At 42.7% G+C, this 14,516-nt stretch overlaps 1 protein-coding gene across 1 annotated transcript in view; it reads right to left on the bottom strand.

The window, feature by feature from the left end:
* Window positions 1–1,738: 1,738 nt before the first annotated feature.
* The window catches only part of KPNB1 (karyopherin subunit beta 1), a 32,808-nt gene continuing 20,030 nt past the window's right edge, over window positions 1,739–14,516 (bottom strand). The window contains exons 11-22 of the mRNA XM_074979041.1: window positions 14,164–14,355; window positions 12,621–12,751; window positions 11,308–11,455; window positions 10,959–11,030; window positions 8,472–8,616; window positions 6,116–6,198; window positions 5,367–5,474; window positions 4,872–5,015; window positions 4,659–4,764; window positions 4,433–4,547; window positions 3,641–3,802; window positions 1,739–3,085 (exon numbers count right to left, since the gene is read on the bottom strand). Of these exons, the coding sequence (XP_074835142.1) occupies window position 3,085; window positions 3,641–3,802; window positions 4,433–4,547; window positions 4,659–4,764; window positions 4,872–5,015; window positions 5,367–5,474; window positions 6,116–6,198; window positions 8,472–8,616; window positions 10,959–11,030; window positions 11,308–11,455; window positions 12,621–12,751; window positions 14,164–14,355 (1,407 nt within the window). The 3' untranslated portion in view covers window positions 1,739–3,084. The remainder of the gene's footprint in view (window positions 3,086–3,640; window positions 3,803–4,432; window positions 4,548–4,658; window positions 4,765–4,871; window positions 5,016–5,366; window positions 5,475–6,115; window positions 6,199–8,471; window positions 8,617–10,958; window positions 11,031–11,307; window positions 11,456–12,620; window positions 12,752–14,163; window positions 14,356–14,516) is intronic.

Raw genomic sequence — 14,516 nt, forward strand, 5'->3', positions numbered from 1 at the left:
AGTAAGAGGGACCCTTCCAATCAGTCATCGTCAACAGGTCACAGCTACCAATTCATAGGTGACACTGTAGCAGGATGCAAGTGTCAATACTTTCAGAAGCCAAATGAGCACCAACCACGTTAAGTTAGGTGGACAATAATTTGACATAACTGAGACCATTAAACTCACTTGGTTCTGAAAGGTAAAATACCAGGACTGCAGTAAGTGGGCACTTTGGACGATTACATTAACTTTTCCCCCTCCATTCATCTAAAAGTGCCATTAGTTGCCTTTAGCAAAACATCTGACCATGAAAAGCTTAAGAAAGAGAGGAATGCTCCAGCACAATATGAACTGAACTGCACTTGAAACCAAAGCTTCTTAAGTCATTTCCAGCACAGAAATATTTCTTCTCCTCTGTATCCCTTCTCCAATCACACATTAACCTTTACCTCATATGGCAGGGCAAAGCTGGTGCAGAGCCCAGGCTGTGAGCTAACAAAATGCTTTGCTGAAACAAGCACATTTTGAGTCTGGTGCTGAAAATGCACATTTAAAAGAAAAAAGAAAAATTCAAGGCTTTATCCCACGAATTAAGTCTCCCAGGCAGAGAAACTGGATTTTAAGGTTTGGGTTTGTTTGTTTTTTTTTAAATTATACCTATTTGTCCCTCTTTCCAAGGATAACAGTTGTAGGCTGAGCACCAACACTGGATGTGACAGAGCAGTTGTCCTCACTACCAGACTGTGGGATGGTGTTGCTTGTGTGAAAGTTGTTAAGGATTAGCTTGAACAGTTTCAAAAACTGCTTTCCCTGGAACAAAAACATGACAGACACAAGATTTGTTTCCACTATTGTCTCAGTGTACTTTATTCTCCTGCTGTCTACAGCTGAACAGCCACATGGGACAGAAACAGGTAGCACTGAGGAATGATCAGATTTCTCCCCTCCACGTACCCTTCCCCAACTTCAGGAATGGCTTTTTTTTTCCCCCCCTAGGAAACCCCGACCCGCATCAAGAAAAAGAAAAGGCATTAAGAGAAATATGACCCAGGCCTCTCCCTAAACAATGTTTAGGAGATGATCAGCTCTCCCTATTGACAGAGCTGTTCTCTCCCCTAAATACCTGGGTGTTTGTTTTTGTACACTGGTTCAAAGGTCGGCACTTTGACTGCATTCTGAACCTGGCACTGAAAGGCACATATCCAATACCCTGTACAAGAGCTATTGTGGCTGCTGCAGTGCAGATAGGCAACAGAAGCAATTCCATGATTACAGATCCCAGGATCAGATGGGGAGAGAAGGAAGGAAGGGGATAAAAGATTTTTTACCTACTTCTTGTAGAACACTAGATCAGGGTTTTCCCTTCTCAGGCAAACAGCTTTAAAAATGCCCAAGTTAAGCTGCAAATTCAGAAATGCTGGTAGTAATAACAACTGCATAATAAAAGACAAAATTAAAAATTGTTTCAAACACCACACCTTCTTTACTTTTCATGTCTTATTGCTGATAAAATCCAGAATAGTTGAGGGACTATGCCTCAAAGAAAAAAAAAAAGATTTAAAAAAAAGAGACAAGAGATTTTGATCCTTCACATCCTTAATGTGAGAATTAAAAAAAGCTGCATGCTTAGGGGAGTGGCAAACAGCCAATCTGTCCCAAGGTTGCCCATCAGACTTTTAGTACACTATTAGAAAAAGCTAATGGGTTCCCCTTTGGATTGGAAAGACCAAGAATACAAAAAGAAAAAATACTGGGGAATGTTTGACACCATTTTATTAATCTTCAACTGCAGTGGAAAAATAGAACCTTTTACAAGTGCCGTCTTGTGTAAGCTCAAGCCAGTATATATATATTTATATAAATTTTCACCCTTTTGCTTTGAAGTTCAGCAAGAGACCAACACCACATTAAATTTGATCAAATAAAAAGCACAAAAGGCCAAGCAGTTTCCAAATGGCATTTTATCAGATTTTGTTTGAACATTGAATTTATCCTCATTTTGCAATCCAAAATATTACCTGAAGTTTGACTTTATTGTTTTTAAACTCTTTGGCACAATTTGGTGGGTTTTCGGGCTGCTACAGTACAAGTCAGGAGCAAATCTTTCCCTTTGCATTCTCATTGCCAATTCTGAGCACTTACATTTATGGGTTTTAGGGGTTTTTTTTTTTTTTTTTGTTTAAGTCTGAAATCTTGTTTGACAGTTTATTTCTATTCCCTCTAACGCAAGCGTTTCCCCCTCCCCCCATTTCTACATTCACAGTTGAACAATATTAAGGAAGGAAAGGCGCTTTGATGAAACAAGATCATGAAAAGCGTCACTCAGAATGGGAGCTCTGAACATTCGTCAGTGTTTCCCTAAAATAAAAAGCCCTAAAGAGCGACTTTCTGGTTTTTCTCTTTTTACATCTCTTACGCTGCATCAGTAGACTGAACTTCAGTTAGTTTGTGAAATGCAACTGCTAACCCTTTTTTGGGAAAAGATAAACTGCAATGACTTGAAGTTGAGAATGTGGATACCGCCTCATTCACACACACTCACACTTCGACTGAAAATCCTTCAGCCCTCTTTTTATCCCATGCACTGACAGCACTGTGTGGCAAAGGTTACAGAAGGCGGGCCAGAGACCCAGACTCCATCTCTCTTCAGCAGCAAAAGCCAGGCCTCAAACAAACAGCACCACAGTTGAACCTAGTTTTCTCTCTCCCAGACTAGTCATTCCGCTTTGCACTGGCCAAAAGACAGAAAAGCGAGTTCTAGTCTCTTTCGGAAGAAGAGACTGCTTTTTTTTTTTTTTACCCCCCTTTCTTTTTTTTTTTCTTTTTTTTTTTTTTTTTTTTTTGATAGAAACCAGTCTTTCCCTCTTCCCGAAGACAGCTGACATTGGTTTTTCTACGCAAGTCAGTGCTCAGCTCACTAACAGCGCTGCTGCTGTTGTTGCTGTGGTGGGATTTTCAATGTGGTGTGTTTCAAGCCTCACTCACTCACCCTCTCATTCCCAAACATTCAGCATCCGTGCATACTCCTCACTTCCGGATTTTTTTTTCAAAAGATTGGAGATTTCCAGTGGGGGTCTCGGGCGTCATCCCAATGGTAACAGATCTGCAATCAGAGAGGAGGCAGTTGTAGACACTTTTAAAAGCTCCTCTTTGGAGCCAATGTGAGGCTACTTAGAAGAGGCAAAAATTATCTTTGCAAAACCAGAAGGGCCTGGTATTTCACAAATTCCACAATCAGGAACCACACAATGGGCAGAAAAGCTCCACCCCTCTCTTCTGTTCCTTTTAAAAGCCCTTACTCATACCCAGGTCAAAAATTGTTACTACCTGCAACCGACTAACTTCAGAAAAATCCATACCCATGTGACCTAGAGATAGCATTGTGGAACCTACTAGAACTCACTACCTGCAGGAACATAGCTCCGACTTCTGCAAGGGGAGAACCTGAAATTTGTTACTGTCAAGCACACTGTGCATCAATTCTTTTCTCAAGTACAAGCAGCAGCCGATTGGACTTTAAGTTTACAGAAAGCTGAACATGGGAAAGCCTTTTACAGTGAGAAACTTTTGTGATGTCTCTCCTCCCGTGGGCCCAAGCTGAGTAGTTTACCCTGCATGGTCAATTTGCAGTGTGAGGGAAAGGGACTTGGCTGCTTACCAAGCTTGATTCTTTAATTTTCTCAGTTCTTTAGTTGCCCAGGTAGCAAGGGTTTTTGTTTTGTTTGTCTTCGATCTTCTTCCTTCAGTTAGAAGTTCATGTATCATCGGTCTGGCTTCTACTAATTTCAGTACATCCTTTCCAAATGCTGTACACAAATCCCTGTGGGGGGAAAAAAGGAGAGAAAGTGCTTTAATGGTTGCTTAATGCCACAGACTGAAACACGCCAGTTAGATCAGCTTTTGCTAGCAACAACGGAAGACTGACTCACATCTAATGTTCCCTTTAAACTGTTCCATACAGTCAGCAACATGAGAGCTAAACAGCCTCCTAAGCGGTGCTAACTGGAAAGATCCATGTATCCTGTTTAAAGGATGATGTTCTCCATGATCCAACACCTACTTAAGACTCCCCTTGACTTCACTGACAGCTGAACTGGGCCCTTCACTGTCACCAACTGAACATTTCATTTTATGGTGCCTTCAAGATCATTGGCCCTGATTCCTTTTAAGACGTACAAAATTTGTCCCTTTGTGGCAATGACTGACAGGGAGCAAATGGGCCACCAAGGCCAGTAAACAGCCTGTGAGGAAAACCCACCACTCTGCACAATCATCTCATTTCACTCCTGTTCCTGGGCTACAGCCCAACAGCGAGCTGCAAAAAAAGGATCTGTGGTTGGCACTTCAGATAACCTTAAAAAAAGTCTCCCGCACGCTCTGTTCTGCGTTAACTACCATCTCCCTAGAGAGGATGGCGCATTCTCTAGCCAAAGCACTCTGGAAAGCTTACCCAATCAGCCCAGCAGCACAAGCTACCACCCCATCGGTGTGATCCTCGTCTCCGGCAATGTGATCAATGAAAGACAGAATAAATTCTACTCTGGGCTGCACCAGCATCACATCCGCTGAAAGGAAATGACAGGGTTAGTGCAGCAGGTTTAAGTTACAGCATACCTTTAAATAAAAGGTCTTCCCTCTCTAAAGAGAGAGACTGTACCACAGGAAAGAACACTCACGATGCACATTTTCTTGGTCTCCCTTCAGTCCCTGAATGATGCCAGTGTAAGCTTCCAGACACCCCTCCCTCAGCTCATTCAGGTAGTCCACCATGTCATAGTCGGACTAGATGGAAAACAAAGAACATGCCTCTGCAATGACCTTGGCAAGCAACTAAAGCAGATATACATTTTAAGTTTGAGGAGGCATCGCAAAGAGCACTGCGGGCTTACCTTATCGACCTGGGCTTGAGAGGCCTGCTGGAGAGTATTCAATACAACCTCTAGATATTTTTTAAACTCTCCTCCAATGGCCAGGGCAATATCACCAAACACAGAAAGAATCTGAGGCTTCACTGACCTATGGACATTCTCATTCTGAGGCAGAGAGAGAGAGAGAGAGAGAGAGGACTTGAGCACCCAAGATTATACTACTTTTTTAAAAATGGATATGCTAGTAAATAAAAATGAATGACAGGAAACAATCCCGCCGCCAATAACATCAGAATTCTCAGTAGCTAAGCAAATACAAGGAGTCCTGTGGCTCCTTAAAAACTAACAAATTTATCTGGACAGACTTTTGTGAGCTGGCTGGAGCCCACTTTGTGAGGTGCAGCCAGATGACAAAGTGTGGACTCAAAGCTTATGCCCAAATCAATCAATCAGTTAGTTTTTAAAATACTAGGAGACTCATTCTTTTCACTGAAATAGACTAATACAGCTACCTACCCCCAAGTTCTCCAACAGCAGCTGCATGACCTCATCGCAGAAAGGCAAGATGTTGGATTGCAGGGCTCTGCATAGGTCTCCAACTAGGCCTACAGCAGCAAGACAAACCTATAAAGAGAACAGTAAGTTAATGCATCAACTCCACATGAGCTTGTAATCCCCCACACTGCCTATCCTTACCACTTTGGCCTATTAAAGCACTAAATTGTGGTAACTAAACGGGCAGTAACTAAAATTGTCACTGAGTAGCAAGCCTCATTTGCAATTGCCCATGGAATTCTCAGCTTTGTTAAGCGTTGAAACATTAAGTCATAAAGAAGGGATCTGAAAGATTACCCATTTGGGGGTGAGAGGTCCAGATGCCAACGAGCGACAGATACTTGTTTAAGAGAAGTGCCGAAAAATTTCAGCAGCCAAGGACTGGCACCAGAGTAAATACCTTGGCATTCGTGGTCTATTGGAAATTCATCCCTTGTAGCAACTTCTCTCCTGATCAATGCCATTGAAAAGGCAGCCTATGCAGAGCCTCGGGTGTCAAGCTGACAAAGGTCTGCCATGAACAAGGAGTCTATAAACTCCATTATATGTGCAGACTCCAATTATTGAGCTCCCAAAGTTCTTGCCTTCTGGCTTTATCATCAGAAGCCAATAACCCTCAGGGGATGCAATCCTGATGAAGTCTGTAAATCCCAAGTTACCAACGCACACTAAGGATTTGAACATGGGGTTTCCAGAGGTTCAGCTCCTACCTGGTACTCTGCATAGTTCTTCAGTCCAATGCCCAGGAAGGGTTTGAATGCATCCATGTACTTCAGAAACTCTCCACCCAAGACTGCACAGAAAACACTGCAATTAGGTCTAACCCACATAGGACAGTCTACATAATAGCCCAATGTCTAAAACAATCCTCCGCTGCTCTCAGGAATAGTCTGTGCAGTCAACGGACGCATGACAAATTGATTCTCCACTAGATTTTACACTAAGAATTGAGTGCCAGTAGAAAATATCCTTTTGTAACAAAAAAGACTTCAAGAATTTCAGAAGACACACTCCATTAAAGACAGAGAACAGTGCCTGTGCTCAGAGGTGACTACAGCATTCACAAAGTATACCCGAGTTCCCCCTACAGATACACAGCACTCTTTAAAGCAATTTTTTTTGCCTTTTATTTTTATTTTTTATTTATATTGCCAGACACCACACAACTGAATTTTGTTCTACAGCTGCAAAAGACTGTGCAAGAGGGATCATGGCAAAAAATCTGGCTTAACCTGGACAGGGAAACGGGGGTGCTGAGCACAACTGCAAGTCACATTCCATCAGTTTGAAAAATCCTGCTTTGTAGGATATAAGTTGATCAGGGAGGAGGGGCATAAATGAGACAATAGTAAAGTCTTCCTTTCGGAATGGTTGTCCAGGTTCTATTTCAGCCATGGAAGAATTCTGGGACCTGAGTGTAGACTTGTATTTGGGACGCTTGTATCTAAACAGCAGTTAAACTATTTGATGAAATAAAAGGCTTCCTTTTATATTATATACCTGATTTCCCCCCCTCCCCTCAGCCCATTAGCACAAATGAATCCACAAGCCACTACAGGTTGAACCTATCTTGCCCAGCAACATCTGTAACCCAGAAAGATTTTAGTTAGCTGGACAAACCCTTATCATAGGCATGGCCACGTTTCAAATGGTCCCGTAAAGTTTGTTTACAGCCACTGGGCCTGGGTCTCAGTGTTCTGTGTTGCTATTTAGCTCTAATTTACCCCCGAATGTCTTCTAAAGGTCCAGTAAGTAGTGAAAGTGTTGGCAATTAAGCTAAGACAACACTGACCTCCCGTGGTCCAGCAAATTCTTTCGTTTGGCACCAGTTAGGTCTAGTCTGGCACCCTTTGGACAGGTTCAATGAGTATTAACCTCTGAATTTGCCCAAAAAATGGCATCAGACTGCTCATTCACATGTCTGCCCATCTTCCAGGGTCACAGCCAGCCTCCAGCAATCAGCTATTCCTCTTCCTCACTTGCAGACTAGACCAGTTAATTCCACATTCCACTCAAAAGAAGTGTGGTCACAAATCATCCTCCCCATCCCCCACTCTCCCCCCAGAAAGGGGTGCCAGGCAAAGCCATAAGCCTATTCGAAGAAAGCAGCTACTCCAGGAAGCCAGAATTAATGTCTCTGCTCGTTCAGACTCATGTTCTGAGAGCCATTAGACACGTGCCTCTGCACTAAACACAAACCCAGCCCCTGTGAGAGTGGAGGGCAGCCCCTCAATGAAGTAGCCACGCTAGTGGCCTCAAACATGAAGCAAGAGTTGAGTAAGTCCCTTCAGAGGCTCCTGTCTCCAAAGATTCATTTCCCATTCAAACATGGTCTTCAGCAGAGATTAGCGCTTTTCCAAATAGTTAAATCACATACAGATTTCTACCCGCACACAAAACCTTCACATCCAAACATGGGGTGTCTGAAAACACAATGCATTCCTATTGCTCACTATCATGCCATAGCAACAGCATTCTAAAGAGGAATCACAACGAAGCTCTAAAACTGTCTGGTACACCGCAACCCAAACTTTGGCATGAACCAATTTGTGAAGAACAAGAATTTCAGTCTCTGCATGATGTCACATTAAAGACAAAAAAGCTCACATCGACCACAGACGTAATTACCACAAATCTATGGTAACAGACATATGTAAATCAGAATAAGATTTGAATTGTAATGACATCTAGAGATCAGCTGCCCATGGAGCTAAGCACTGTATAAAAAAAAAGAAAGCCCTGAACATTGCCTAATCAGCAAGCAGTGCCTATGCTATCTACAGCAAAAACAACAAGAAAAACTCTGTCAGAATCAAACTACCATCAGATTTGTTGTACCTGCTAGCCTCAAACCTTCACAGATCTGAAGGTGTTATTCTGGGAACAGCCATGCAGTCAAATCTCCATCTGAGCTAACAACTGTTTAGCAAAGGACTTTATGTGCTAAGCCTTTGTCCACAAAAGCAGGTGATAGGGACAGAGGCAGTACCAATCACAAAACTGCAACTCACTTTGAGCTTCTTGCACTGCATAAAGCAAAGACTTTTTGCAGTCGCCACTACTTACCTTCCACCAAGGTGCTGACTGCCATGAGGGCATCCTCTTGTACTCCCCCTGACCCTGCTGTGCTCTGGAACATCCTCAAAAGAGATGCCATGACCACATCAGAGATCTGCAAAGCATCCTGGTGCTGCACTTTCCGGAGAACATTCTAGGTTCAGGGAAGGAAAAAAAAGTTGTAACTCACAACCACCACATACTATAAGGCTAAATTCTTCCTCTGAATCTCTCACACTGGCTCAGAAGGCTAGTTTTATTCAAAAATATATTATGCCCTATGAAAAAAAAATCAACTCTTTTTCTATAAGCTACTTCTGCGAAACATGCTTTGTCAATATAAGAATGCTGTTCTCATTTTCTCTCTCTTTGATTTTCCAGCTAGCAGAACAAGCCGAGTTTATCTGTCCTGCCAGACAGGCTGCTCTTTGGCAATGTAATTTATGACTGGAATTCCATTGGGCTAGACTTCAGCAATCCCTTTTTAACACTGCTCATTTCCCAATGTAGCAGTCTAACAGCAATTTTATATCTGATTGTGGATTGTCACTGAAGTTTGCTAATAGCCCCATTAAGAGGCAGGTAATTCCCATTGCTCTGCATGCTCCACGTATACCACAGTATCAAAAGGCAGGACATTTTATCTTAATTACTACCAAACTGGATTTCTTAAACAACATTCCGAAATATTAACTATCCACTATCAGGTCCCTCAAAGACCTCTTTCCCCAGCTGTTGCATAAGCTCTCTTTCCACTGCTAAGTTCTCTCCATCACCATCTTTAAGATGGCCTAAGAAATTCAGTTTTGGCAGTTTACTATTTAAAACAAAAAACCTGCACCAAGCTACACACTCCCTCACCACAAGAGAAGGATAAAGAACCTCTAACCCACATTTGGCAAAAAACTTAAACTAGTGTACTTCACACATGGCATTTAAAGGTACGTTTTCAACTTGAATTTTTAAAACTGACCCATTTCAAAAAGTTTGGGTTTCACAATTAAAAGAGTAGGTCTTGATCTCTTCCTTAAAAAGGAATTTCTTATGTTGCACACTTGTCTTTTCAGAAAGACATTAACCAGAAACAGCAAAACTGCCTACATATAAAATACCAATAAATACAACCAAAAGAACTTAATTGTGGTGTTTTAGCTACAGCAAGTATAAAATTCAAGAAAATGTGCTATTTAGATTGACAGTACACCTTAAAAGAGTAAATCAAACTGCAAATTTTAGTGATATTAAGCTTTTTGCTAATGATTGAAGATGGCTTGAAAGGAATCAGTCTCACTCCTGAGAGGAGAGACACCTTAAACTGGTCTCTAATTCTGCTGGGTTTGATGAGGAGATGGATCTTACTATTAGCTTCAATTATTTCAAACCTACTTTCATTCTCTCCAAATTTCAGAGAGCCCCAGCTGATGCTGCTTGCTTTTGAACATGAGGGTGTTAAATCATTTCAGACTCATGTTAATGGAAATGGGAGAAGTCACACTCCCATATTGAGCAGACAACAAAAGCAAGGGGAAAAATGAGTTTCAGATAAAGATGGGTGTTGAGTAATTCTCCTTTTCTTTCAGTGTATGCAGTGCTCAAAGACACCAGGAATGCTACCATAGGGCCCAAGAGCTAAATCCTGGGTTCAGCAATAGTATGGCTCCCGGCAGGATTCAGGTGTGTCCTCTTCTCTTTTGCATGGTAACACTTCTAGAGGAGTGTTTGAACATTGGGATATCAGAAAGATTGGCTGACGGATATCCTGAATGGCTTAGAAAAAGGATGGCAGTTTTCAGTAACCTTTTAAACTGGGCAAGCAAGTGGAATGAGCTAATGCTCCCAAACGTGAAGTTTTCTTTACCAAGTGTTTAATTCCCAGGACGCTCTGTGCATTTCAATTAGTTCCATAGTACCAGAGAGAAAGCCGTGCTAGTCTATATACTATTAAAAAAAGGGGGGGGGGCAGTCATGTAGCACTTTAAAGACTAACAAAATAATTTATTAGGTGAGCTTTTGTGTTCTGGTGTGGCTATGGTCTGGAGAAGTGGGTCTGTCCCACGAAAGCTCACCTAATAAATTATTTTGTTAGTCTTTAAAGTGCCACTTTACTGCTTTTTTGTTTCAATTAGTTCAAGTTCAATACTCAAAACTCTTTCCACAAGCAGCAGTGTTAATTTCTTTGAAGTTTGTTGATGCAATCCAATCTTTCCTTAATGCAACAGCCAGTGTGACAATACACAAGTATTTTGCTTCAACACTGTTGATAAAATGGATTTCATTCCTCAAAAACAAGGGGGGCTTTTTGGTTCGTTTTGAAAAGAGTCCATTCCTTTCATACGTTTAAGCTCTTCTGCCCCTTCATACTCAGTTGGGTGTAAGGAGAACTTTTTAAAATGAAACCAGCCTCTGCAAGCGTGCGCTCTTTGGGATGCATGAACTTGTCATAAGATACAACCCATGTCCTCTGTATGCATATCAAAACTGATAAAAGTAGTTTACCTGCAGAGTAGCACAAAGTAAAGACTGAAGATCATTGAACTGGATTCTGTCTGATGTGCTCTGGATATGGGACTGTAGGAAAACAAAACAATTTTTTTTAAACATTCAGAAGAAAGGTCTCTTTTGCTGCATCATAAACATAGAGTTCTCATACCAATGGCTAAGACTAGAAGGAATTCGGCTTCAAGCATTCTTGTTCCATGTCAAGCTTCTCAAAAGAGACTTTCTATACAATCAACAGCACAACTCATTTAGCTACAGAGATTAAATCCAGAAAACAGCAAAGCGATAACATCACTGAGCAGGATGGTTGCCCAGGACCCGGGTAGTGAATTTGGCCTCTGTCTACCTCCATCTGCAGCACTTGCTGCAGCCGCTCCATAATGACCAAAGTTGTTTTCTGGACAGCAGGGTAGCAGTCCTTGGCACTGTTTTTCACTATTTCCATCAGAGCTTCGTATGCAGCACTTCTCAAGTTATTCTGATGTCCATCAGGCCTAAGCAAGAAGGAAAATGTGTTTTTCTTTGTGGCTTTCAGTGTCCACGTTGGCTTAAATTCAGACCTTGTCTGACCAATAAGTAAAAATAAAAATCCCAACGTTACAACAGAAGCTGAACACGTGCAGTATTAATGGTACCAAGGTTTGACTCTAGGCTAATTTTTGACAGTTTTTTTAAAATCTGTGTTAAGATGATCAATGTCCTTTATTTAGCCACAGGCAGCACTACAGAAAACTTCCCAAAACTATGTCCTGATGTGCCTCCACATCTTGACTTAGAGGGACCACCTTAAATAGGGGAAGTTCAGTTTGTTGCCATTCAGACTCAGGCCTCACACCAAAATGTCAATTCTGAAATGTCAGCTAGCATCTACACTAAGACAACCAATTTATTGCATACTCCATTGAGCAGAGATTAAACTTCTGTACAGAAGTTAGCCATACTGTGTATGGCACTCGACTTTAACTTATTCTATCACAAACACTAGTCAAGAAAAGACTGATCTTGCATTTAAAACAAGGACTCAAAAGACCAAGGTTCTTTTATTGGATCAGCAAGAGTCACCTAGTCTGTGCCTTGAGCTCTCTCCAGCTGCAAATGGCTGTCTTGTCTATTTTTGTGCGTTTTTGGAGGGGGCAACGACAGTCCTACTGTGTGGCTACCATATCTAACGTAACAGGGTTGTGATCTGCTGTGGGGCTCGTAGATGCTACTGTAATAAAGTAAAAATGACATCCCACTCTACCCTGAATGGATGCAAACTACAGTAATGGAAGCCATGCTGCACACACAATTCTAGAACCCTTTAGTCTTTCTTGCTACAATCTTGACTACTTCGTGACTCTCTGGCCAGACAGAATACCTCAAATGGCTTGCTCAATATTGTACAGACCTCTGTACATTTCAGATTGTGTACACAGTTTCACGTGGTATCCTATAGCTTGAGGGAAAGCACTCGTTTACCGGGAGCTCCAGAAATATCAATAAAGATGAAGGAGGCCAAAAACTGGAAAAATTGGGACTTCTCTCTTGGGAAAAGGCATTAGTGTTCCACAGTCATGCAAACTTTAGGCCATGAGGAATTAAAGCCCTTGAACATCACTTCCAAAAGAGCTTTAGGAGGCATTTCTGCAGAGACGGAGATGAACAGTTTGAGAATACCTGTCTGTGGTCTCCAGAAGTTTCTGGACTATTAACTCAAATGAGGAAGATAAACAGTAGGTCGCTGGCTCTTCTTGATCATCTGCTACATCTGCAGCTTCATAGGCAGCTTCAGCCAGACTAGAGAAGGCCTGAAATACAGAACAGACTAGAGTCTCTGCAATGAGGTGAGTTTATCACAACAGCAAAACTAGCCCAGCCACAGGCAAGCCCTTAAACTGGCTAGCCCATGTGAGTGACATTTAAATTAATCACCTGTCAGCCTGCCCATTCTTTCCCCATGGTAGCATCAATGACTTAGGAGAGATTTCAATGTGTGGCCAAACTCATTCTCCAAACACAAAAGGAAAGGGTCAGGGGGATGAGAACTCAGCTCAGAGTATGAAACAAGCTGATTAGCAGAAGGAAAACTTGCCGTTGCTCATAGTCCATTAGAAAGTGAGGGGGTGGCAAGTTCATTCACCAGCACTAGGAACCAAAGTCACCCACAAAGGCTAAGTGCAGGACTTGTGCTTGGCCATGGAGAGGAAGCTACAAGAGACACTGTGGTTTGGCATACCAGTAATGAAGGAACAATAACGTCTGAGATTTTAGTTACACCGCTTCCCTAACAATGGTGCTGTGCTGTTGGAAGATGTGCAGCATAGCTTCTAATTTTCACTTAGAGGGCTTTCCAGGCAACAAGATATAAACCACACCTAATGAGGGAGAGCAGCATTGTTGCCAGGAGAGCATCTCCTGCCAACGAAGCAGTGTTCACACCAGCATTTTTCATCATTAAATCTCTGGTCAATTGGGAGGGTGGTTTTGCTCTTATACCTCAGAGCGACAAAAGTTTTAACGATGAAAGTGAAGTGTAGCTAGGTTGTCTAATGTCAAATGCATTAGGAAGAAGGTGAAGCTGAATGTGCCAAGCCAGCCCCGTGGTTTGGGGACAGGTAGCACAATTTGGATGCAGACAAGTAAATGAGATGGGTCACATGTGTCTTGAGTTACTGCTGCAGTGTCTCTCCCCCAACTGAACCAGCAGCCCTGGCTGCCTGAGGAGGGAAGCTAAACAATGCAGAAGAGGGTGTGTTAAAGGAGTCATCTGAGGACCTCTCGTTAACCCCCTTAGGCCTTTGTAGGGAAGAGTAGCCTCCACCACACTTTTAAACTGAAGACAACTGCAGGCTGCTGGATTGCTCCTCTCCCCGTGGATCCTGCCGCTGCAATGAACATGCCCCCCCAACCCGCACATCCCCCCCTGAAAAAAAAACCTGCTGCTGCTCTACACTGGGCCTCCCAGGTAACCCCCAGGCTGTCTGGGCCTTGTGGGCTAACTTTGATCCAGGAGACCGTTGTCTCTATAGGACAGTTGGGGCAGCTGCTGTATGTGCCCCCCAAAGCATGGGGCTTGGGCTGGACAGTTTGAAACATTCCATGGCTGGACAGCTCTGTACATAGGTGTGCTCACAAGAACTGATACATAAATCCTCCAATGCCACCCCTGCTGGCACAAACCTAGCCCATATGGTCACACAGCTGGAGAGGCCAGCCTTACCCAGCACACATTGGAAGCCACTCTGGGCTCAGCACTCAGGCCTTCAATGAGACACTGCAACAGTGGAGCGAGGTAAATGTCATTGATGGCAGCTTCAGGGAGCAGCTCGCAGATTCTGCCCACAGTCCAAGCTGTCGTATCTCGAACCACCACACTCGGATCTTTCATTAGTTCTATTAGAGTGGGCATGGCCTAAAACGGAACCACACAGTAAGAAGTCAGAATCAAACCCAATTCACCTAGCATGATGCCAATAAGCCTGCAGCTGATTGCACATATGCTCATTTAAGAGTGTTTATTCCATAGTGTACCAATAAATGGGGCCTTGGAGCAAAGAGGCCATATCTGGCTCA

This window comes from Carettochelys insculpta, chromosome 28 (assembly GCF_033958435.1).
Source record: "Carettochelys insculpta isolate YL-2023 chromosome 28, ASM3395843v1, whole genome shotgun sequence".
In the NCBI taxonomy this organism is placed as follows: domain Eukaryota; kingdom Metazoa; phylum Chordata; order Testudines; family Carettochelyidae; genus Carettochelys; species Carettochelys insculpta.